This window comes from Bos grunniens, chromosome 14, assembly GCF_055505025.1.
Source record: "Bos grunniens cultivar Pamir isolate PY7600 chromosome 14, Bosgru_T2T1.0, whole genome shotgun sequence".
Classification (NCBI taxonomy): Eukaryota; Metazoa; Chordata; class Mammalia; order Artiodactyla; family Bovidae; genus Bos; species Bos grunniens.
This window is the reverse complement of record NC_141178.1, coordinates 49,624,059-49,650,126: the sequence shown is the minus strand read 5'-3', so window position 1 is coordinate 49,650,126 and position 26,068 is coordinate 49,624,059. Positions and strand designations below refer to the sequence as shown.

Genomic DNA, 26,068 nt, shown 5'->3' with positions numbered 1-26,068 from the left:
TACAACGTCACGATGGAGATGACAACTGAGCCCTGGGAGGACTGTTAATGTTTGAGACAGATAGAGTGCATCCTAAGCAGGAAGTATAACATAGGAAAACATCTTAGTAAATTAGAGAGAATGAGAAAGTTGGGGAACTACCAGTTAATGATAGCTGGAGTGGAAGTGTCAGTCAAGGTGGAATGGAGATGGAAGTGGTGGTAAATCAGAGGCTAGACCAGCATGAAGCATGAAGGGCCTTGAGTTGTGATTTTATGCTGGGGATAATGAGAAGACCACTCGAGGGTTATAAATGAGGTAATGAATGCATCATGTGCCATTATTAAAATCTCACCATGGCAAGGAAATGGTGGAGAGAATTAGGGAAGGTATGAATCTTAATCCTAGAAAACTTGTAGATGACTATAACTACAGTCAGGGTGCGAGATGATGAGGGACTGCCTTAGGTCAGTGATGCAGGTGTGGAGCGGCAAGGAAGTCCTTCAGAACTATATTAATGAAAATAGGGAGTAATAAGAGGAAGAAGGCAGTGAAGTCGTACTAAAGGGTAAAGTTGAGACTGTCCTCTGAATCCTACTAATCCTTAATCACATTTAAAGGAATTGGAACCTTGATGGCAAACAGACACATTTTATGCAGTTTTATATTGAATATTTCATTATTATATTCCCCACAATGAGTGCCAGGAATTCATAAAAACAATAACTCAGGAAGAAACATAGTCTAGTGTTGTATGTTAGTTGCTCAGTCGTGTCCAACTCTTTGCAACCCCATGGATTATAGCCTGCCAGGTTCCTCTGTTCATGGAATTCTCCAGGCAAGAATATTGGAGTGGGTTGTCATTCCCTTCTCCAGGGATCTTCCTGACCCAGGGATTGAACACAGGTCTCCTGAATCGCAGGCAGATTCGTTACCATCCGAGTCACCAAGGAAGTCCTGCTGCTGCTGCTGCTAAGTCACTTCAGTCGTGTCCAACTCTGTGCGACCCCATAGATGGCAGCCCACCAGGCTCCCCCATTCCTGAGATTCTCCAGGCAAGAGTACTGGAGTGGGTTGCCATTGCCTTCTCCGAAGGAAGTCCTAGATATTTCTTATTAAGACATTAAATCTTATTAAAAGGAGAAAGTTAAAAATAATGAGTTCAGAGTTTGTGGCATGTCCATGAAATGGAAAGGAATTTAAGCTTAGAATTCTTTTCTGTTGTGAGAAAATTCTCGTTATGTTTTTTTGACATGTAATTCATAGGAACTGAAGTGTTCACCCATATTCACAGTATCGTTCTAGAATTTAATCCAAATAAGTTTCTTCTTTGGCAGGATGACTCTTTAAAGCAACTGCAGGTGGTTCATCAACCGTGGATCCTGCCAAGTGACACAGAAAGCGAAGGAGTAGAGACAGAACAAGAGAAACGTGAGTAGACACTGATGTTTATTGACAAATTGCTTTTAGCGAAAGGACATTCATGATGATGGTACATTCTTTTCCTAACATCAAACAATATCTGCAAAAAATTCAAACTTGTTTGTGGAGCACATGTAAAGTGAAGCTATACTTTCTGCCTATAAATCTTGATTCAGTGATGTTTTAATTGTGGTGCAGAGACCTATAAGTTTAACTTTCTGAAAAGAGGTGTAGTATCTTAAAACAGGCATTATTCTTTCTGAAGACCAATATAAAATGTCTATTTGAAATGTTACTCTTATATTAATACTATATATTTATATCCATATAACTTGTGGTTATTAAAATGTTTTGAAGTATATTAGGAACTGCTCAATATTATAGTTGAAATTATCAGTATTTGTTAAATGAATAAATTGATATATGTAAAACTGTTCTAAGTTCATAAAAAGATTAATGTTGTAATAGTACTTAAGACTATTAATATTAATTAAGTATTAATATACTTAAGTATATCTAGCCCCTGATTTAAGTCATTGGATTTTAACCATAATAAAGAATAAAGGACTATAAATTGGGGGTAATTCAGTGCATGCTCTCTAGGAGTTATTGAAATTCTCAGACAGATGGGTTCAACATTGTAGATGAGAGGTTAGTGTCTGGATCGTTGAGGAAAAACGTTGATTTTTAAAACAATGAGATATCAGAATTTTACGTTTTCTTTTTTCTTTTGTAGCCTCTAGAGAGAAATAAAAATTGTAAATAATAACCTAGGCCTCATGATAATTGGTGTGAAGTGATCAAATAACTGTTCCCTTGAGCTATAGTCATCGGAGATACCTGATATGTTACAAGGTGACATGATTCTGTACCAGAGAGATTCAGGGAATCACTCTTCCAGGTGAAAAGGCATTTGTAAATATCCTGATCCTGCTTGTATAACTGTAGGCTTATGTGGCTAGAAAGAACATAGCCAGGAGGGGGACCTATATGGTGAGAGCTCAGGTGAGAGGAGGAGACAACTGCAGTGGCATTCAGCTGGCACATCCGAAATGCAGTGAGTAAGACACTGTCGTTGTGCAGACTCTAGTGGAGGGAAGCACCTTCTTTAGAAAACAACTGATGAAGACTCAGAAAGTAGACTATACAATTATGTAAAGTTTAAAAATAAAATAAAATTAATTTAAAAAAAATAAAATAAAATGTGAGCATGGCTCCAAAAAAAAAAAAAAGAAAGTAGAGTGTAGTTTAAGCAAGTATGAAAGTAAAGAGTAATTTATCTTTTAATCTATTTTTAATAGGAGAGTCATTTAGAAGGTCTTTAACACAAGGGATCCTAAGTAAAATAGTCTAGGAAAAGGGCAGCATAGGATAAAAACAGAATCCCTCAAATCTAAAAGAACAAGTGGCCCACAACTTTTACGAAAACAAAGGCAAGCACTTTTATACCCCTTACTCCCCACACATTTAAAGATATGGAAACTCTCATTCTAGAGTTTGGATTTAATAGTTTTCATCAAATTTTTTTAGGTCTTTGTAAATTTTGCATTAAACAAACCCTTCAAGGGAACGTGTGTGTGTGTTCATGTGTGTGGTGTATAAAGGCAGTGTATGTAATTGGGATAGTTTAACTCTCTTAGATTCAACACATATGTACCCAACATGAGCATGACCAGGTAAACAACACCCTTATAAGATGCATAGTGTATTAATTCTATGTGTGTGCTATAATTTTTAATGAACTAAAACTAAAATCAAGAAAATATTGATCAAAAGTGTATTTAATCCAAGTCTAAATTCAGACTTAATTCCTGTCCCTCAAGTCCGTATGTCTCCAATCAGTATTAAGTCTAGAAAATAGGTTAATAATGCAAAGGAAATTAAAAATTCCCAAAACTTTCTTCAACTCTTGTCATCTAATCATATTGTCTTTCTGCATATACTTTCACAAGATTTTCATGATAAGTTGTAATCATCTTATCTTCTATTAGAATGCAACTTCATAGAGGAAATGACTCTGTTCTTGTCTTCTTATTTCATTACATATTAAGACCTCAATAAATACCTGAAAATTTAATGAATTAATAAATAGATTAATTTGGTACTGACTTGTTTATCAATAAATAAATAATAATTGCAACTGAATAATTGTCATAAAAATATCTATAGTTTTATTAAAATTTTAATGTTGGGTTTAGAGTTTAGCTATGGATTTTGCCATATGGTCTATCAATTACTCTGAAGAAGGTCATTCTTCAACTCTCCTAACCATAGACCTAGAACCAAAAATATTTGATTTCAGCCATGTTGTACTTGGAGGTGACCCTTGACAATGGTAAATTGTTTGAAATAAAATCAGGATTTGAAAATAATTAAGTGGTAATAGGAGCCATCTGGAAATGGAATGCTAGTTGGCAATGTAGCCAAACTCATAGCACAGAGATGCAAGTACTTTTCCAGAGCAGGATCCAACATTTAAGTACTGGGTCAAGTGTAAGATGGAGCCACTGAGGTTATGATGAAAGTGAAAGTGAAAGTGTTAGTCGTTCGGTCGTGTCTGACTCTGAGACTGCAGACTGCCTGGCTCCTCTGTCAGTGGAATTCTCCAGGCAAGAATCCTGGAGTGGGTAGCCATTCCCTTCTCCAGGGGATCTTCCTGACCCAGGGATCGAACACGGGTCTCCTGTATTGCAGGCAGATTCTTTACTGTTTCAGTTTGTATTCAATGTATGAGGTTTGTGGAACAGCTGGCAAGATATATACAAATCATTTACCTCTTTATTTTCTCAGTGAAAGAAAATAAATGACATAAATCTATGTCATCCCAGTGTCTGATTTAGCGTCTAGAGGCTCATATATTAGAAATGTATGAATAGGAAAAGGACAAGAGTCATCATTCTAGTGGTAACACCTGTTTCTTGACTCAACTTCCTATAAATTATTTGTAGATAATTTTATGGAATTTTCAGATTTCTCCTGAGACAAAATTATCTTGGCGGAAAGTTTCAAAATAATGTCAGAATATTCATAGTGGTGCATATTTCTTATTGTCTCATTTAAAACTAAGACTTATCACAAGTAAGTTTTATAAAAGAGCACCATTTAGGAAAATATGTCTTGAATAATTCAATGGGAAGCTTTAAAAACTTTTATTATAAACAAGAGAAGCAGACTCCTTAAGTAGACTTTTTCTTTCTACTCTGATTTTGGTATAAAAGTCTACATCAGAAATTTTAAAAACTCATGTCAGGACTATGCTTGTTTTTAATTGCTCAGATTATGATCTGAAGTCACTAAGTAACTGAAATGATAGGCACTTGCACCTACCAGGTTACTTGTTTGCTATTCATGTTACTGGACTCCACTTCAGACCTAGTCAATCAGAATCTCTGTGCATGGAACTCTGAATTCTGCATTTCTAATAAGCTCTTCAGTTGATCTTTGCTTATTCTAAAGACTGAGAACTACTGGAATGAATGAATCAGAGGGTTGTGTTTTCAGAATTTTCTCCATGGTGTTGTTAATCTCTGGACCTTATTTCTCTAGGCTGCATTTCTATCTGTAAGTTAAGTTTAGACATCAAATGTGAGGATGGAGAAGAAGAAAGGCTTAAATTTAAGGGAATAAGTGTGGAGTAAGATTGAGGGTCAGGTCCCCTAGTCAGTAGGTTCAACATCTACAAAGGCACATGTCATTAAACAGCCTCAGTCAAGCCAGCCAGCACCCTCTGACTACATTTTGGATTTTTAAAAATGAATTGTTGTCGTTTAGTCAGCAAGTAGTGTCCAACTCTTTGCAACCCCATGGATGTAGCCTGCCAGGCTCCTTTGTCCTTGGGATTTCCCAGACAAGAATGCTGAAGTGGGTTGCATTTCTTCTCCAGGGGATCTTCCTGACATGAACAACCAAATCGAAAATGAGCAAACAAATGAAACGCCAAACCAAAGAAACAAATCAGCAGAGATGCCCAAAATAAAGAAATAAGAGCCAGATGAAGTGGGAACTAATATGGTAGTGACCCACTGAGACCTCAGGTTTGGATGTAGGTCTGAGGCCCTGTGGTCTGAGGTCTCACTGTACATAAAAACAGCAGATTTGACCCTGGGTCTGCTTAAGGCCGGGAGGCTGGCAGGATGATGCTGTACAAAGTCTGTTACCTGGAAAAGCAGCCTCAGGTGTGAAAAGGGAAACAAAAAGCTGGACTTTCCAGCTGTCAAAAACAGCAAGGTAGTTTACTATCTGTTCTAGGGTTTGGATGAAAAATATAAATATATTCATCAGAGATCAGATTCTCAGATTTGTATCTTGACTGTTAGGTTCCAACTTAAACTACCTATATTTTTAGGAACCCCAAATTATAATAAACATTGGGCATTCTCATTAAGTATATTTTGAATTAACAGAAGTTAGTGTTAAAAGGTTGCAGTTGGCAATCTCATTGAAAACATATCAAAACTAATTTTGATAGTAATATTATATAATTTAGTGTGTTATGTTTCAATATTCTTTCCTTCTGTGTATGTTTTTGTGTTAATGCTATTTAAAAATTTAAACATGCATATTTATTTCTTACAAAAGCATGACCCAAAATCTACATTATATTTTTATTCTTAATTCTTTAGTTTAGAATAATTTAGAATTCCAGAAACATTGCCAAAATAATACAGAAAATTTATATATTACCTTTACAGTTAACCTTAGGTCAACATGTCATAATACGTTGGTAAATTTACAAAACTAATAAACCAATGCTACTATTAACTGGGGTCGCACAGAGTCGGACATGACTGAAGCGACTTAGCAGCAGCAGCAGCAGACTTTATTTACTCATCATGTTTCCCTAATCCCTGCTGGTCTTTCCAGTTTCTCAGTCTTTCCTTATTTTCCATGACCTTGAACCTTTTGAGGAATACAGGTCAAGAATTTTGTAGAATGCCGCTTAATTAGGATTTGTCTAATAGTTTTCTCATGATTAGACTGTGGTTATGTATTTTGGGAGAAAAGACCAAGAAGGTGAAACACCCTCATCATTTAATATTAGAGAGTATGTGCAACTGACATGATGATACCCTACATCACCAGGCCATGGTACTGTTTGCTGGCTTCTCCCTTGTAAAGTTACTTTTAATCCAACTTTTTATACAATTCTTTGGAAGCAAGTCACTAATTCTTGCTCCAATTGTATGTATTTGGTATACTTGCTGGTGTCCTATAAAGTCTCTGAGTAACTGTTCATTTTTCTTGTGTGCATGTGTGTGTGTGTTCCTCAGACTGGATTTCAGTTGACCTATTCTTTTATAATTTGTATCTCTTTGTTGCCAATCTCCACTGTATAAGAGTTTATTCTCATATTTGAATTATTTGACATGATTTCCTTTAGCACCTTGAATATATTTCTAGTAGTTGATTAAAAGTCCTTGTCTGGAAATTCCATCATATTAGCTTCCTCAGGGAGTTTCTGTTGACTGTGTTTTTTTCCCACTTATGGGCCATGCTTTCACATTTATTGCCATATGTGATATCGTGACTTCTTGTTTGCTGACTTTCCTAAACTCATTTTGTAAAGCCTATATAGTTTGTTGTATACAGCCACTGAAGTCTTTGCTCAGTAACTTAGATGTCAGCTAATGACCGGACTTCCCAGGTGACACAGTGGTAAAGAATCTCCCTGCCAATGCAGGAGATGCAAGAGATGCAGACTCAATCCTTGAAAGATTCCCCTGAAGGGGAAATGGCAGCCCACTCCAGTATTCTTGCCTGAAGAATCTCATGGACAGGAGCACCTGCAGGCTGCAGTCCATGGAGTCACAAAGATCTGGACACGACTGAGCACGGTGCTCATATGATTTGCACAATGATTGGACAAAGCATTGATGTATGCCATGAACATTCCAGAAGTTTACAGCATGGCTTAAATAGAGCCTCTAAGTCAACCAGAGGTGAGATCCTTATCAGATCTTTCCTGAATAGATGCATAGCACTGAACATCTGTGTGGCCTTCTAGAGCTACACAGCTATGTTGAGTTTTTGAAAACTTCCTGTGGACATGTCATTTACTGTATTTTCTTTTTAATTTTTTGGTAAGTCTCTTGTTTGCCTCAGGCAGCTGCCATATAAAACTATTACCCCTGATTGTTTTTGACAAATGCTATACAGACAGAGTATCTCACTGAGTGATGTTAAAAAAAAAAAAAAAATACCAGTGAGGCATTTCCATATATGTCAAATAGTGACAAATCTCTAGATATTTGGGAAGTCTACATCTGTTTTGCCCCCTTCTAGTAGACCATAGGCTGCTTGTTTCATAGTTACCATTGTTGTGAGGATTCTGATTTGCAAGGCTCCTACAGAACCAGAGAGAAGGATATTAATATCAGATAAGTTAAAACCCTGCATAGTTATTATTCCTATTGAGATTCAACTGATTTTCTTTAATGAATGTTCTATGGATTATTGTAAGGCTTTCACTAATTTCCAGAGTTTTTAAAAAGTTGATTTTAGTGATTTTTCCCTGTGTTACATTCTCATTGTATATTTAGACAAGCAGATTTTTTGAGCTGTCTATACTCTCATTTGGGGCTTCCCTGGTGGCTCAGACTGTAAAGAATCTACATGCAATCTGGGAGACCTGGATTTGATCCCTGGGTTGGGAAGATCCCCTGGAGCAAAGCATGGCAACCCACTCCAGTATTCTTTCCTGGAGAATCCTATGGACAGAGGAGCCTGGCAGGAAATAGTCCATGGGGTCAAAAAGAGTCAGACATGACTGAACAACTAAGCACAGCACAGCACAGCACATACTCTTATTCTATAAGTATTTCTCCTCTCCTATTTTTCTTGATTTTACAGCCTGGTTTTCTCTTTGTTTGCCCCCAGAGTATGGTATCTTCGTAATGGGTTATAGAATCAGACAGTATCTGCTTCTTTAAATCCAATCTCATGAAAAACTATTAAAAACAAATTTTTGGTAAAATAAGTTTTGAGAAATTATCAGTTCAGTTCAGTCGCTCAGTCATGTCCAATTTTTTGTGACCCCATGGGATGCAGCCCGCCAGGCTTCCCTGTCCATCACCAACTCCTGGAGCTTGCTCAAACTCATGTCCATAGAGTCAGTGATGGCATCCAACCATCTCATCCTCTCTCGTCCCCTTCTCCTGCCTTCAATCTTTCCCAGCATCAGGGTCTTTTCAAATGAGTCAGCTCTTCACATCAGGTGGCCAAAGTACTGGAGCTTCGGCTTCAGCATCAGTCCTTCCAATGAATATTCAGGACTGATCTCCTTTAGGATGGACTTGTTGGATCTCCTTGCAGTCCAAGGGACTCTCAAGAGTTTTCTTCAATACCACAGTTCAAAACCATCAATTTTGCAGTGCTCAGCTTTGTTTATGGTCCAACTCTCACATGACTGCTGGAAAAACCATAGCCTTGATTATACGGACCTTTGTCAGCAAAGTAATGTCTCTGCTTTTTATTGAGAAATTCTAGATATCATTATATTTGATAGGCTCTCAATTGTAAGACATCCCTTTTCAAGAGGAGCAAGGCAGCTCTACAGTTCTAAATAAACAGATCAAGTATAACCAGCATCCTGGCTTAAAATAGGGGGAAATATTGTTCATTGTTGACTTGAAATACTATAGAGTCTCTTCTAAAATATTTACATAGTAAAGTCACCAGGTAGCCCCTGCTTGATTGTATTTATCCCAGTTTTTCTTTTTTTTTATATTTACTGAAGTCCTTTTTACAGAATGCCCATTAACTCCTATTTTCTAGAAAGCCTATAAATTGCAAAATGCCTATTAACTGCTCGAAGAACATGTATTCTGGGATTTTACGAAGTGCAAACCTAGTCTAATCCCTTCCACTTCAACTCTCTCAACTTAGTGGAGAAGAAATTGATGCTCTAAGAGACTGTCATCTTGCCACATCATCCCGTTAAAACAGAAGCAGGAGCAGAACCAAGAGCTCCTCTTTGGGTCCAGTGATATTTACCTCCTTTTCCTCATCTTTCACTAGTACCTCCCTTCTCTCCCCCTTACCAGGGGTTGACACAGTTTATGCTGTGACTCTTGAGAGCCAGAGTTTACTTAGGGCGGCAAGAAAGGCAGTAGGATTCTACTATCCACCCAGGATGTGGCCCAACTTCTCACCTTAAAGAAAAACCTTTGTTCTGCTTAACCTAACTTCTAGTCATTTCTTTTCAGGTAGTCTCCCAAAATTCATATGTGCACAATGCTTGAGGCAGCGGAGTTAGGGTACCATGGCTGATTATCTTACCAGTCTCAAGATAAGGACTAACGCTGCCGAGTGAAGGGTAGAAGGGTGGGTTGGGGAGCAATGGACTGTAGATAACTGAAAGACTCAAATGAGTTAACAGACAATTATGTGAAAGTGTCAGGGGTACATGATACTTGAAATTTTCAGAACTTTGATAGTATTAGGGACATGGCATCAGAAATACAGACTAGAATGCAACTATACCCACCTCAGGGACAAATGAGACAAGACTAACAGGACTTATTGTTCAGTCGCTAAGTCACATCTGACTCTTTGTGACCTCATGAACTGCAGCACGCCAGGCTTCCTGGTCCTTAACTATCTCCCTGAGTTTGCTCAAACTCATGTCCATTGAGTCAGTGATGCCACCCAACCATCTCATCCTTTGTGGCCCCTTCTCCTCTTGCTTTCAATCTTTCTCAGCATCGGGATCTTTTCTAATGAGCCAGCTCTTCACATCAGGTGGCCAAAGTATTGGAGCTTCGGCTTCAACATCAGTCCTTCCAAAGAACACCCAGGGCTGATCTCCTTTAGGATGGACTGGTTGTATCTCCTTTCTGTCCAAGGAGCTCTCGAGAGTCTTCTCCAACACCACAGTTCAAAAGCATCAGTTTTTTGGCACTCAGCCTTCTTTATGTTCCAACCATAAAGGAAAACCCCAGCTTTGATTATACAGACATTTGTCAGCAAAATGATGTCTCTGCTTTTTAATATACTGTCTCGGTTTGTCATAGCTGTTCTTCCAAGGAGCAAGTTCTTTTCATTTTGTGGCTGTAGTCACCGTCTGCATTGAATTTGGAGCCTAAGAAAATTAAATCTGACACTGTTTCTGCATTTTCCCATCTATTTGCCAAGAAGTGATGGGACTGGATACTATGATCTTTGTTTTTTGAATGTTGAATTTTAAGCCAGCTTTTTCACTCTCCTCTTTTACCTTTTTCAAAAGGCTCTTTAGTTCCTCTTTACTTTCTACCATTAAAATGGTATTATCTGCATATCTGAGGTTATTGATATTTCTCTGGGCAATCTTGATTCCAGCTTGAGCTTCATCCAGCCTGACATTTTGCATAATGTACTCTGCATATACTAGATACTTTGTTTTCCTTTAAAAGTCATGTATTTGTAGAGAAAAGGCATGCACACACTAGAAACAACCAAGAATGAAGCATTAATATTAATCCAGTAGTAATAGCACAAGGGTAATTAGAAAGACGAGATCTTAAATTTAAGAAAGACAAATACTTCTGGCAAACTATAGTAGGTTATTTTTGAAGACTAAAAAAATCTTGATAATTTTTGTCTCACTTTTCATATTCAACCTCCTATGAATGTACAGAAAATTCTAAAGCTTGTCCTAAAACATTTAGGGTATCTGAACTCATCCCAGGCACTAATTATTCTGAATTAAATATATCAACATTTGTATATTTGGTATCTGTTATTATTACATAAATATTTAGCACATCTGCAAATATATCAACATATCTATGTTTTGTATCTGTTATTATCATAAATATTTAAGAATTAATATTTAACCAATAAATATAAAAGTAAGTTAATAATTACTGTTAATGATCTATTAGAAACAAAACATTCTCGTGTTAAAGTGAAATTTTCATTATAAACTGATTGTATATGATTATTTTGGTGATAAATAAGTTTTTGCAATTTCTAGAAGCCAAGGCTCTGGATTATTCATGTGGCATTCTTACTTGGAAATGCTTCCCATGTCTGTGGTAAAATCTGATATTATGAATGGTTCAATTGATTTCTAAGCTCCTAGAAAAATTTTAAAGGGTAACATTTAATAACATATAAAATTTAATCTCACCAAATAAACTATTATTAAGTATAAAGGAAAAATGTGTCAAGTTACTCAGCAGTATATAAGGTTACATGCTTCAGACTACCTGCTTTGTTTATTAAAACTTCCTTGTCACATGCAATAGCTGTCAAAAGTCTCATAACAGGTATCAGAAAAGGCTATATTTAAACAAGACAGCTCAGAAACAATGATTTGAAAGGAGCCTGGCTGAAGCCCACATTTTGACCTCAAAGGGTCTCCTGGAGAGGCAGGAGACAGGAGGCAACTGGGACCCCTCAGCACCTGCCTCAAGGATATAGACGCTGGCCGGAAGAAGCCATGTGGGGAGCTTGCTCTAATGCAAGGACACCGGTGCTGGCAAGCTTTATTCTGAAGTTGTCCCTCCAGCGTATTAGCACTGAGGGCTTACCTATTCACCGGTAGGCTGACACTAGCCGGGGGCCCCCTGGGCCGGGCAGCCAGGAGGTGCCTTTACATTTAAAGTCCTTCCTTCCCTTGTGGTCCCCAGGCTCATAAGTTGCAGAGAAGGGATTCACACTCAGGTGCATCTACAGTTGTCCAATTCTCAGATTTTAACTCTCAGAGACACATTACATGGGGATAAAGGAGACTGCTATCCTTCAAGGTTCTCTGCCAAATACTTTTCGCCTTTTCCTTACTAACCAGGAATGATTTATCTTTCCACTTGTGAAGCTATAGCTCACTTTTCCGTTTTTCCTAATTATCATATGTCTTTTCCATTCAATACCTTGCCTTTAATATGCCTTGACACTGCAGAGGAGAGAACGATTTTGGACCTCTCTCTTGAGTGGGCTTATGGGTGGTGCCTGCTGCTCAGTCACTTCAGTCATGTCCAACTCTTTGCGACCCCAAGGACTGCCAGGCTCCTCTGTCTATGGGATTCTTCAGGCAAGAATACTAGAAAGGGTTGCCATGCCCTCCTCCAGGGGATCTTCCTGACCCAGGGATCAAACCCACGTCTCTTATGTCTAACCTGCACAGGAAAGTGGTTTCTTTACTCCCAGCACCACCTGGGAAGCCCCCTCATTGGTGGCACGATAGTCTTATGCAATGCTCTTACATATTATCACAGGCTCTGAGAGTTCATCTTATATCTACTAATTGGAATACTTGCCACCATTCAGGGTTTGATCTCAACCAACATTATTTCATTCATCTTTTTCCTGCTACTTAAGACTCAAGCGCTTACTTCTGAAACTAAGTTTTCAAAAAAAAAAAAAAAATTCAAGAATGAATTATTTCCTACAGAAGATGCTATATTTTCATTGTTTTGGTTAGACTAAAAGTTTACTTGCAAAATCTCTTAGGAAGTAATGGAATATTTGTTATTAGGGTCTGGCAAGAAGTCATAACCTGAAAATAGACACTGCAGCTTAAGAAATTATTTGTAATAATAGACATAATATATGCTATGCTAAGTCACTTCAGTAGTTGCTCTGTGCAGCCCCATAGATGGCAGCCCACCAGGCTCCCCCGTCCCTGGGATTCTCCAGGCAAGAACACTGGAGTGGGCTGCCATTTCCTTCTCCAATGCGTGAAAGTGAAAAGTGAAAGTGAAGTCGCTCAGTCGGGTCCGACTTTGTGCGACCCCATAGACGGCAGCCCATCAGGCTCCTCCGTCCATTGGATTTTCCAAGCAAGAGTACTGGAGTGGGGTGCCATTGCCTTCTCCAAGACATAATACAGAAGGTATACAAATATAGAATAGGAGTAGTAAGCACAGAGTTTCAAAAATATGGCATAATAAATCTTTTTCACTGAAACAATTAGCATATATTCTAATAGATATATAATTTAATAATAAACTGGGAAAATTGTCATATAGCCTAACAAAACTACAAAATTTATTTGGGGGATATATTTAGAATTATAGTATTCAGTTTTTCCTTAAAGTCTATTATGAGTCACTGACATTTTAAAGCTCATATAGAAACACAAGTTTCTCTACAAAAGGAGAAAATGAAAAAGGACTGACATTTTTTACATTTTTGTTGTTATGTGCTATGTAGTATCTCCTTTAATTCTTATGACAAATTGATGTGTAAATGATATTACTGATGTTATAAACTCCGATTTGTTAAAAACCTTTTTCCAAGGATGTACAATTAGTAAGTACAATTTACATTCTAACTTAATCCAAAGCCATATGTTCTACTCTGAAATGTCATTTCATTTCCAAAAGCTTATAAAAGGAGGGAGGGAGAAGGAATGTGTGTGTAGATAATATCAAGAAAAGAATTATTTAGCTGAGCACTGAAAGAGTTTGTATCATAAAGAAAGGAAGAGTTTGTATCATAAAGAAAACACTATAAAACATGAAAATAAGGGAAAGTGACATATAAAGAAACAAGCAGTAATATATTTGAGTAGGAAATCTGCTTTTAATATAAACTTCAACTTGAGATAGTTATATTTACACTGTGCTCCAAATTATTATCTACAGGCAAAGCCATCCAGAAAATTAAGGGAGGCATATATGATAAACATAAAAATTAGAATTTTGACAGTATAAAATAAATAACATTTAGTAATTACATTAAGCACAATTTCAGTCCCATAGTATGCTATTAAAAATAGAACAACTGTTCAAAGCATGCTGCCAAATTTCTTCAAAATGACTTGTTTTGAAATGTTGACTAAATATCCCAAAACTGTATATCCGCTTTAGTATATTTAAACATTCTTCAGACCAAAAACAACTTTTCTCTATATTCATAAGGGTAAATGACATGACTTTCCCCTTCATGTTAGGACATAAAGGTTTTCCATTTGTTAACTTTTAAAATAATTTTCCGAGTTGCTTCAGTTGTGTCCAACTCTGCAACCCCATGGGCCCACCAGACTCCTCTGTCCATGGGATTCTCCAGGCAAGAACACTTGAGTGGACTGCCATGCCCTCCTCTAGGGCATCCTCCAGACCCAGAGATCAAAATCAGTCTCTTATGTCTCCTATATTGGCAGGTGAGTTCCTTACCACTAGCGCCACCTGGGAAGCCCCTAGTTATATGAGGCTTTGTAATTTATAAGTTGCATCCACATCAGTTCAGTTGCTCAGTCGTGTCTGACTCTTTGCGATTCCATGAATCGCAGCACACCAGGCCTCCCTGTCCATCACCAACTCCCAGAGTTCACTCAGACTCATGTCCATCAAGTCAGTGATGCCATCCAGCCATCTCATCCTCTGTAATCCCCTTCTCCTACTGCCCCAAATCCCTCCCAACATCAGAGTCTTTTCCAGTGAGTCAACTTTTCGCATGAGATGGCCAAAGTACTGGAGTTTCAGCTTCAGCAACATTCCTTCCAAAGAAATCCCAGGACTAATCTCCTTTAGAATGGACTGGTTGGATCTCCTTGCAGTCCAAGGCACTCTCAAGAGTCTTCTCCAACACCACAGTTCAAAAGCATCAATTCTTCAGCACTCAGCCTTCTTCACAGTCCAACTCTCACATCCATACATGACCACTGGAAAAACATAGTCTTGACTAGATGAACCTTTGTTGGCAAAGTAATGTCTCTGCTTTTGAATATGCTATCTAGGTTGGTCACAACTTCCCTTCCAAGAAGTAAGCGTCTTTTAATTTCATGGCTGCAGTCACCATCTGCAGTGATTTTGGAGCCCAAAAAAAATAAAGTCTGACACTGTTTCCACTGTTTCCCCATTTATTTCCCATGAAGTGGTGGGACCAGATACCATGATCTTCGTTTTCTGAATGTTGAGCTTTAAGCCAACTTTTTCACTGTCCTCTTTCACTTTCATCAAGAGGCTTTTTAGTTCCTCTTCACTTTCTGCCATAAGGGTGGTATCACCTGCATATGTGAGGTTATTGATATTTCTCCCGGCAATCTTGATTCCAGCTTGTGCTTCTTCCAGTCCAGCGTTTCTCATGATGTACTCTGCATATAAGTTAAATAAGCAGGGTGGCAATATACAGCCTTGACGTACTCGTTTTCCTATTTGGAACCAGTCTGTTGTTCCATGTCCAGTTCTAACTCTTGCTTCCTGACCTGCATACAGATTTCTCAAGAGGCAGGTCAGGTGGTCTGGTATTCCCATCTCTTTCAGAATTTTCCACAGTTTATTGTGATCCACACAGTCAAAGGCTTTGGCATAGTCAATAATGCAGAAATAGATGTTTTTCTGGAACTCTCTTGCTTTTTCTATGATCCAGCGGATGTTGGCAATTTGATCTCTGGTTCCTCTGCCTTTTCTAAAACCAGCTTGAACATCTGGAAGTTCACAGTTCACATATTGCTGAAGCCTGGCTTGGAGAATTTTGAGCATTACTTTACTAGCATGTGAGATGAGTGCAATTGTGTGGCAGTTTGAGCATTCTTTGGCATTGCCTTTCTTTGGGATTGGAATGAAAACTGACCTTTTCCAGTCCTGTAGCCACTGCTGAGTTTTCCAAATTTGCTGGCATATTGATTGCAGCACTTTCACAGCATCATCTTTCAGGATTTGAAATAGCTCAACTGGAATTCCATCACCTCCACTAGCTTTGTTTGTAGTGATGCTTTCTAAGGCCCTCTTGACTTCATATTCCAGGATGTCTGGCTCTAGGTCAGTGATCACACCATCGTGATTATCTGGGTCATGAAGATCTTTTTGGTACAGTCCTTCTGTGTATTCTTGCCACCTCTTCTTAATATCTTCTGCTTCTGTTAGGTCCACACCATTTCTGTCCTTTATCAAGCCCATCTTTGCATGAAATGTTCCCTTGGTATCTCTACTTTTCTTGAAGAGATCTCTAGTCTTTCCCATTCTGTTGTTTTCCTCCTTTTCTTTACATTGATCGCTAAGGAAGGCTTTCTTATCTCTTCTTGCTATTCTTTGGAACTCTAATTCCAAAAATAGACCTATTAGGGAAATTTTGGTCTTACCATTCTTATTTCAGGCTGTAAGTATTCAACACATATTTATTAATAAATATACATTCAGTATTTACTTAATAAATGTTTACTGAATGAATGAATGGATGGCTGAATGAATTTAGTTCAAATTGGTTAAGTGACTTGAAGATCACTTGAGCAGAGGCCAAGCCTCAGTTTCCTCTTCTGATTATTCAGTGGTCATAATGTCTAGAAACATAGACAGATGTGTATCACGAGTGGTTTATTAGTATACATAGCAAAACACGATACATTCAGTGACGTTTCCTATGTTCAGCGTGTTGTTCATCTGTAGTAATGATTTTTCCATTAGAACTGCGATGAACATGGCACATTCACGCAGCATATCCAGCCATCTCAATGTGTGCATTTGTGATGCATTGCCTCAGCTGGTTGTGTGGCTGTTTTTCACTGAATAAACCACTCAAGAAAAAAGAATTACAGGTTCTAGTCTGTAAACAAATGTACTATCTTTATTAAGATACTCTTTATCTAAACTTTACAGCTACTCGTGGCTTGTTCTTCCCCTCACCAAAGCTGCCTCGTTTCTTATGTCCCCACGAGTTTGGGGAATATTCTCCCTCGTACAGGCAGACCTGATGCACAGAGCACAGCAGTATACAGCTGGATGCTTAAGTCAGTTGCGGTACGAGGATGTTATGCCGAAGTTCAGTTCAGAAACTTGAGATCAGCTACTTCTGCCTTTCAGTCCTGTTGTCCTTGGCCACTCTGCCTTGCCCCCATGGCCCCTATCAAAATAAAATCTTCTCATGTGTTTGTATTCTTAACCACTGTTGACATATTTCCCAGATCTTTCCACTGTGGCCTATGGAACAGGAATTTGATTTGCAAACTGATCACTTTGGTGCTATTCAAAGAACACGCTCCATGCCTTTATTGTCTTATTCAAATGGTTCCTAGAAGACACTGCTTCCCTTTTAGCCTTCACCAGGAAAAGCTATTCCTTTCACTTGCCATGTATTAAGCACCATGACGTGGCATTAATATTCTGCCTGAATGTTTTTTAGGCTCATGCCATCTGTCCTGCTGCCCTGTGTCTTTCCTTGTCACTATCATCTCATAAGTCACTTCTGTTCTCTCATGACGGGTTGACATTTGGTTCATTGGTTTCCTTTCTACCACACTCTTATCATTAGAAAATTTTAACTTTCATTTGAGTTTGGTATCCAAAGTCTTACCATTAAAATTCCTTGGCCCTCTCCAGTCTAATGCTCTTCTAAGGCATTTTTTCTTATCAAATGCAAAATAGTATCCTACTCTAAGATTTTAGATTACTGTAGTCTACAGTCTGTCCCAAACCTTTTATCTTTCAGATTCTCTAGTTTCTGTTAAACCCACACTTCCATCTTCCTTTAATACCCAGACACATCATTACTCCTTTTTCCTCAAGTATGCCAGATCACAGTTGACTTCAACCTAAAGTCCATGCTACATAGAACATTGATATTCAGCCTTTCATGGGAATTGTAAGAAATGCAATTTCCTTGGGCATCACCCAATGTCAGCTAAGTCAGAAACTAATAGTGGACTCCAGCAATCTGTGTTTTAAAAGCCTTCCAGATAATTCTGATACACAGAATTTAAGAGAACCACTAATGCAGAGCATTAATTCAACTGCTCTCCTGCCAGGATCTCTAGTATCTTTGAGTGGTGAAGAATATTCAACTGTGAATGCATCATTATTCTAATTCAAAGCCTCTCTATGTGTAAAATTTCAAAAAATTTATCAAGTTCTCCAGTATCTACATATAAAGGTCGAGATTTTCAATCCAAATGTTTGTAGTTCTTCTTCATCTAAATTTGAATTTTCTAAAACTGTCAAATGCCCAGTGCTTAATGATACTTCCAGAGGTGCTGCCTTTATAACCCTCCTCTGTGCTGGACTCTGAGCGATGCTAACTGACTCAAGTCAGATGTATGAGAAGGGGTAAAGTCAGAATTTGAACTCAAAGCTGAGTGCAAAACTTATGCTTTCTCTTTGGTTACTGAATTTTCTGTTTTGCACTGACATGCCTCTATTCTAGCTGAAGCAGTATTTACAATGTATCTCTGTAGAATTTTTAAAAGTGAGTTATATGAAAATCTATTATCAGATAACTTTGATAAAATATCAGGTTAAATAATTCCCCTTATTATGGGACTTCGAAGAGCCTTTAATATGCTTGTGTGTATTTTGAGCCTCCAAAAAAGCAGATGGTATGTTATTGTTGAAAAGTCTTTGATCAAGGAACCATTTGTGGATTATCTATATTAACACCTTTCAGGACTAGCATTCCAAAATCTGCTTTGGAAAACTTGGGTTTAATCTATTTCCTTTCTCTTCAAGAAATGTGAAGGCTTATCTCCCTTGCTGCCTTTATTTCATTTTCTTTGATCTTCTGTTTTTATTTCCCTGCTCTTTTAATTAGAATACTCATGTCCCCTTGTCCTACTAGGTTCTGCCTTTCTGCCTCAAGGATGCATTCAGAGGAATCACGTTTAGCATATAATATTATGTGTGTAACATTATATCACTGTGGACAAAGGTCCATATAGTCAAAGCTATGATTTTTCTAGTAGTCATGTATGGATGTTAGAGTTAGACCATAAAGACAGCTGTGCGTGCATGCTAAGCCGCTTCAGTTGTGTCCAACTCTTTGCAACCCCATGGACTGTAGCCTGCCAGGCTTCTCTGTCGGTGGGATTCTCCAGGCAAGAATACTAGAGTGGGTTGCCATGCCCTTCTCCAGGGGATTTTCCCAGCCCAGGGATCAAACTGATATCTCAAGACAACTGAGCACCAAAGAATTGCTGCTTTTGAATTGTGGTGCTGGAGAAGACTCTTGAGAATCCCTTGGATTGCAAGGAGATCAAATCAGTCAATCCTAAAGGAAATCAACCCTGAATATTCATTGGAAAGACTGATGCTATAACTGAAGTTCCAGTACTTTGATTACCTGATGCAAAGAGCCAACCCATTGGAAAAGATCTTGATGCTGGGAAAGATTAAAGGCAAAAGGAGAAGGAGGTGGCTGAGGATGAGATGATTAGATAGCATCACTAACTCAAAGGACATGAATTTGAGCAAACTCAGGAAGACAGTAAAGGAGAGGGAAGCCTGGCATGCTGTAGTCCATGGAGTCGCAAAGAGACAACTTAGTGACTGAACAGCAACAAACATTATGTGCCAGGCATTACAAATATAGTATATACATGCAAATACATACCACTTTATGTAAATCTCATAATAATTTTGTGATGATTATGTTAAATTACAAATGTCATAGCATCATAATATGTGACATGAATATATCCAGACCTGAACATACTGTGTTAGGGTAGTAGTCTGTAAAGCATGCCTTTGCTGCCGGACCCATGCTGGATCTAAGAATTATGACTATGATTAGACGAGATCTTCTGGCAATCCACGTATATATTCATAGCACTTCTCTTGAGGGGCCTTTTGCCCTAGTTTTTATTTAAAATCAGAAGAAGTTTAAATTGAAAATGGCTTATGAAATGAGAACCAACATACTTAAATAGTTAAATTATGTATGATTGCCATCACTATATACTCTGAGTGTAGTTTTGATATTGATTTCAGTTAATCCTCATAAGAAATTGATCATACTGCAAGGGAATTGTGTTTCATTGACTTTTTTTTTTTTCCTGGTCCAGTACATTACCTCTTTTTTTTTCATTGTGCAGGTTCTGCCGATCTTCTTCTTTGTGTTCCGTGCTCTTCTTGTCCTGCACTGGTCTACTCCGGTATGTTTGCTCAGGGCACTTAATGTCAATGTCTGGTAATGATGGGCACCACTTAAAATGGCTCAAATCTAGATTTTTAAAAAATGCATAGTCTTCATGACCTATAATGAGAAAAAGATTTTCCTCCTCCATGATGTTTTCTCTTTCTTTTTGTGCCATTCTGTAGATCTCAGGCTCCTCATTGAGTCTGTGTTCTCCTGTGTGGAGGAAGTGGGGTGAGGATTTTAAATCTCTTGTCCATGGCAGGAAGATCACTTTAGATATATGTGAAATGCAAACATCTACCCTCTTTGTGCTAACCCTAAGATACTATGAAATATGTCTTAGAGACATAGCATCTCAAAACAATTTCATATCCTGGGACATGAGGTTACTCTATGAACTGGATGTATAAAGATGAAAAATTCTCGGTATCTTCTCTCAAGGATGTTACGAGGAGGAGTAAAGCATTGCGTATGTCCTTAGCACTCATAGAATCATAAAATATCAAAATAAGAATCTGAGAACGATCTGCTTCTCTTCCCGTTTCATGCTCACCCCTTCTTTGAAATACCCCTACCAAACGGTTAGCCAGCTTCTGTGTGATGGTGGTACACCACCTCCTGTGCTCTGCTGTCATTGCTCAGTGACCCAGTCATTTTGTATTAAAAAATCACCTAAAGAAACAATTTCTGCAGTGTACCATTGTGTGGTTGTCAAAATATTATGTTTATTACACATGCTTTATGATAAAACCTGGAAACTGTTTTATGATAAAACATGGAAAACATAAAAAATGGAAACAGTCTAATGGCCAAAAAAGGAAGATTGATTTTAAAAATTATAGCAATCTGTATAATGGGATACTGTGATCTGTTATAAAGAATGAGATGTGTTAACTCAACACATACATAGATTTTTACTGATATTAACTGGTTCTATCTAGTCATATCTATATATAATCTGATGTGTAAACATTTTTACAATATTGTTTTATAAAAAAGTGAGTCATAGGACACTATACTAGATACAGTTCATTTTTTGTTATGTCTAATGCATAGACACAATCATATACAGTTGGTCCTTGAACAGTGTGGGTGTTAGCGCACTGATTCTTCACATAGTTGAAAGTCCACATATAACTTCACAGTCAGCCCTCCATATCTGTGATTTCACATCTGTGGATTCAGTATCTTGGATTGTGTAATACTGTAGTACATATTTATCAGAAAAAATATTCATATAGGTAGACCTGCACAGTTCACAGCTATCTTTTTCAAGGGTCAGCTGTATTTACATCTACAAAATATTGCCTGGATAGTTTAAAAAGGTCTTGAAAAGCTATCTGCACCCCATGTTCATTGCAACATTATTTACAATAACCAAGATATAGAGAAAAACCTAAATATCTATTAATACATGAATAGATTAATAAAATGTGGTGTGTGTATATATATATAGTGTTAGTTGCTCAGTCGTCTCTGACTCTTTGCAACCTCATGGACTGTAACCCGCTAGGCTCCTCTGTCCATGCAATTCTCCAGGCAAGAATATTGGAGAGGGTTGCCATTTCCTTCTCCAGAGGATCTTCCCAACCCAGGAATCAAGCCCAGGTCTCCTGCATTGTGGGCAGATTTCCTTGCCATCTGAGCTACAGGGAAGTGTACACACATATACACACAACAGAATATTATTCAGCCATAAAAAATAATGAAATCTTGCCATTCGCAACAACATGGACAGAACTTGAAGCCATCATGTTAAGTAAAATTATTCAGACAGATAAAAACAAAAACCACATCACTTCATCTATACATGGAATCTAAACAAAATGAAACACCAAGCTCATAGATACAGAGAACAAATTGGTGGTTGCCAGAGGCAGAGAGTGGGTAAAATGGATGAAGATGGTTGAAAAGTACAGACTTCCAGTTATAAAATAAATCTTGGGGACATCATGTACAGCATGGTGACCACAAATAACAAACATGAATTTCTTATGCTGTTAAAAATATTTAAAACCTACTTTAAAAGAAACCACTCTCTTATTTTGTCCCAAAATCTGAATCCTTGTAGCTGTCTTCTTTCTGGTTTGGTCTTTTCATTTCACAATCAAAAACTTTATCTCCCTTCTATATAATAACTCTACCATTGCAGGGATGTGAAGAATATGTGATTTTCTTTCTTGGGCCTTAAAATGTTCTTTGCATGACATCCAGGCATACTGCCCTTCAGTCTAAGAGATTCAAACGTGTAAACTCATTCATCTGATTTGTATTAAGTAAAGACCTACGATGAGTCAGGAACTATGACAGAGGACACATCACTGTCACAGGTGATGTCACAGCTTGTCTGTGTGTGTGATTCTCTCAGTCGTGTCGGACTCTTTGCAACCTCATGAACTATAGCCTGTCAGGTTCCTCTGTCTATGGAATTCTTCAGGCAAGAATACTGGAGTAGGTAGCCATTGCCTTTTCCAGGGGATCTTCCCGACCCAGGGATTGAAACCCTGTCTCCTGCACTGCAGGCAGATTCTTTATCATCTGAGCTACCAGAGAATCCCCAATGTCACAGCTTACTTGATGATAAAGTTACACATTGTATTATTATTCACATGTAATTCTGAGGATTACGATTGTATAAGCATTAGGATTAGATAATTGCATGCAGCTGGAGAATGCTAGCTTGCCTAGTGGTGAGGAGCCCTGAGAAAATGGTCTTTAAGACCTGAAGGGTGGGACTTCCCTGATGGTCCAGTGCCTTCCAGTGAGGGGGTACTGGTTCAATCCCTGATTTGGGAGCTAAGATCCCGCATGCCTCATGGCCAGAAAACCGAAATATAGAAACAGAAGCAATATTGTAGCAAATTAAATAAGGACTTCAAAAATGGTCCTCATCAAAAAGAAAAAAAAAAAGCTCTAAAGGAGAGAGTGAGATAAAGGAGTTGGCAAGATTAGTTGGCATAAGTGGAATATTCTAGATAAAGGAGAAGTATGCACACAAATAACCCAACTCCTTCTTCCTTACCTCTCTTCCTCCCTTCCTTCTTTCTCTTCTGTCAAACAACTACTTACTAATCAAACACCACACACAAAGGATTCTTTCAAGTCCTGGGAGTCATTCAGAGATTAATATTCTTCTTTCAATGTGTTTATGATCTAGTCAATGAATAGTAAATATAACTCAGGTAAAAAGCATTAAAAAAACATATAAAATATTCTTGAAGCATGGACATATTCCCTTGACATTCTAGTTATATTTTTCTGGGGAAAAAAGCAGTTCTTTCAATCAAGAAGTGTGGACGGATAATTTCAGTGCCAAAGTGGATCAGGCTGACTCACTTTATGCTGCTCTAGTTTTCTAACTTCAGTCTCAGAATTCCTTCACGGAGAGTAATTGTGTACACACCTTGCAGGTATTTCTCATTGGCGCTATTAGGAGGGAAGTCCATCTGTTTTACCAGTCCAAGTTATTTTTGCATACTTTATATGCAAAGATGTTATACAGAGGTACCAGAAATGGACATAATGACAGTTAAATATGGTTACTAGAGGTAGTCCTCTAAGGTCAGTGCCACACTGTAAAAGTTCAGATGGAGTAGAGGAAAGCATGAAAATCCCAGTCTTTCTTTTTCACATGTTGTGCTGTAGACATATCATTAAGTGCATCTTCTTTTGTTTTCTTTATCTCTTACAGGTCTGTGAAGCAGGCAGAAGAAGTTACAAGTGGTCCTTAAAGAAATGGCAATTAATCAAATCCTTATGTATAGTTCTAATTTTATTTACTACGTGTAATCATTTAAAGAATGGTTATTTTTATAATATCAATAATAAACAAGTACTCTTGTAACCAGGGGGTGCCTAAGTGTGTAATCAACAAAACACTAACCCTGGCAAAGGATTCTGGGGTGGTCAGGCTGCCTGCTGCCTTTTGACATGGTTAGTGTCCTGGGTTTAGATTACTTTATACCTAGTTATTAAGATTACTATTTGATACATTAAATATTGCCTGATTCAAATAACTTTGCTTAAAATTTTTCTGTATTTTAACTTGTCTAGGGTTTTCTACTTCTTATATTTTTATAATATTTTCTCATTTTTTAGATTAATAAACATACTTATCCGCACGTGCCAAGATAAGCCATTTAGGTCTCTATAGGAGTTAGCTATCATGTCATCAACTGCCATATATATTTTTGTGCAGCAGCAAGAGGCATGTTCTCCACCACTGCCCCTTCCTCTGATTATCCTCCCTAGTCCTACCAAAACAAATAATTGATATCTTAATTCCATAAAGTAAATCAATAAGGAATGAAATGCATGGCCCAAAGCATATGCAATGAAAATTGTTTGACCATTTATCCAATCATTGAACCCAATTAAGATTATCCATTTTAAATTTGATATATGCCCGCTTTTGGAATGAGTTATGCATTGATGCTACTAAGTGAATGGAACTAAGTATATTTTATTTAGCTTATCGTCGGTTTTATCTGACTTGTTGTAATCTAAGTTTACTTTCTGGACCTTTAAGGCATACAGTTAAATTCTAAAACTGTGTGTACAACTGTCAAAGAAACAAACATTAAAGGCCAGAACATGACTAAAGAATAAACAAAGAAATTCTGATTGTATGAATGAAGTCAGAGTCCTAAATGAAATAATATAATAAACCTTCTTATATTAACATTTTTGTGTGCATAGAAACTCATGAGACGAATTTTCATAAGAGTTTTTTCTTTTTGGGGGAGTGAGGGGTCGAATGGCACCCCACTCCAGTACTCTTGCTTGGAAAATCCCATGGACGGAGGAGCCTGGTGGGCTGCCGTCTGGGGTCGCGCAGAGTCAGACACGACTGAAGCGACGCAGCAGCAGCAGCAGCAGCAGCAGCAGAGGGGTAGAAACAAATTAAAGGCTTAGAAATTAGTTTATTTTTGAACAGAAAAGAGAGAAGGCATGGGAGTAAGTTTATGGGACCATACCACTCCTTTATTTAAAAATCCTTACCATGAAAAATATCTTCAAAAAAGTTCTGAGAATACAAATGTTCTCCCTGTTAAGAACTGACTTTCTTTAAAACACATCACCCCAGTGCGTTCATCTGAGCCAGACTTCCCTCCAGCCATCACTGGGTCAATTTTTGTCCACCTCTTGTCTTCTGACTTTTCCTAGAGACAGTCACCCTACTAAGTGCCATGTCAAACTCAGAAACCAGATCCACCAGGCCATCAGAGTGTATATTCCTGAAAATGCTACCACTAGACATGAATTAAAGTGGCAAGGACAGATTTTATTCCATGATAAATTACTTCAATAGAGAAGAGGGTTCAGCATGAACTGAACTCAGCTTCGATTTGTATGAAGTGACTGGATGTTTTAAAGGGAGTGAAGGAGGAGGGACGAGGGATGTCCAGGACTTGAGCCAGAGTCAGGGAAATGGCAATTTATTAAAAGCAATAAGGGGAGTTGATCCATGTGAAACCATCTGATTTTGCTCACTGGTACTCATGGAAGTTTGACTTCCATCTTCCCTCAGAGGCTGAGTGACAGGAACTCTATTTTCAGGTCAGCTGGAACAGAGAGTAGATTCTTTTGTCAGCTTCTGCTTTCCCAGACAGGAACATATAGGGGGTGTGGAATTATCCTATGATGCCTTGACTTAGAAACTCTGTTTGTATTTGTTCAAGCCTTTTAATGGGGGGTAGGATTAGGTGGGTAAAATCATACCTACTGAGAGTCTCTAGTTTTTATTGGCCAAGGTTGAGGCTGATCAAAAAGAGGGCTCAGGGACTTCCTTGGTGGTTCAGTGGTTAAGAATCTGCTGTCCAATGCAGGGGTCATGGGTTCGATCCCTGATCAAGGAACTAAGATCCCACATGCCACGGGGCAACTGAGCCTGTGTGCCACA

At 38.1% G+C, this 26,068-nt stretch overlaps 1 protein-coding gene across 2 annotated transcripts in view; it reads left to right on the top strand.

Moving 5' to 3' along the window:
- LOC147359392 (uncharacterized protein C8orf34-like) overlaps window positions 1-24,847 on the top strand; it is a 65,979-nt gene extending 41,132 nt beyond the window's left edge. For both annotated transcript variants that reach the window (XM_086336649.1, XM_086336650.1), the window contains 3 exons: window positions 1,317-1,410; window positions 20,123-20,182; window positions 23,858-24,847. In XM_086336649.1, coding sequence (XP_086192775.1) covers window positions 1,317-1,410; window positions 20,123-20,182; window positions 23,858-23,865 — 162 coding nt within the window. In that variant the 3' untranslated portion in view covers window positions 23,866-24,847. The remainder of the gene's footprint in view (window positions 1-1,316; window positions 1,411-20,122; window positions 20,183-23,857) is intronic.
- The last annotated feature ends 1,221 nt before the right edge of the window (window positions 24,848-26,068 follow it).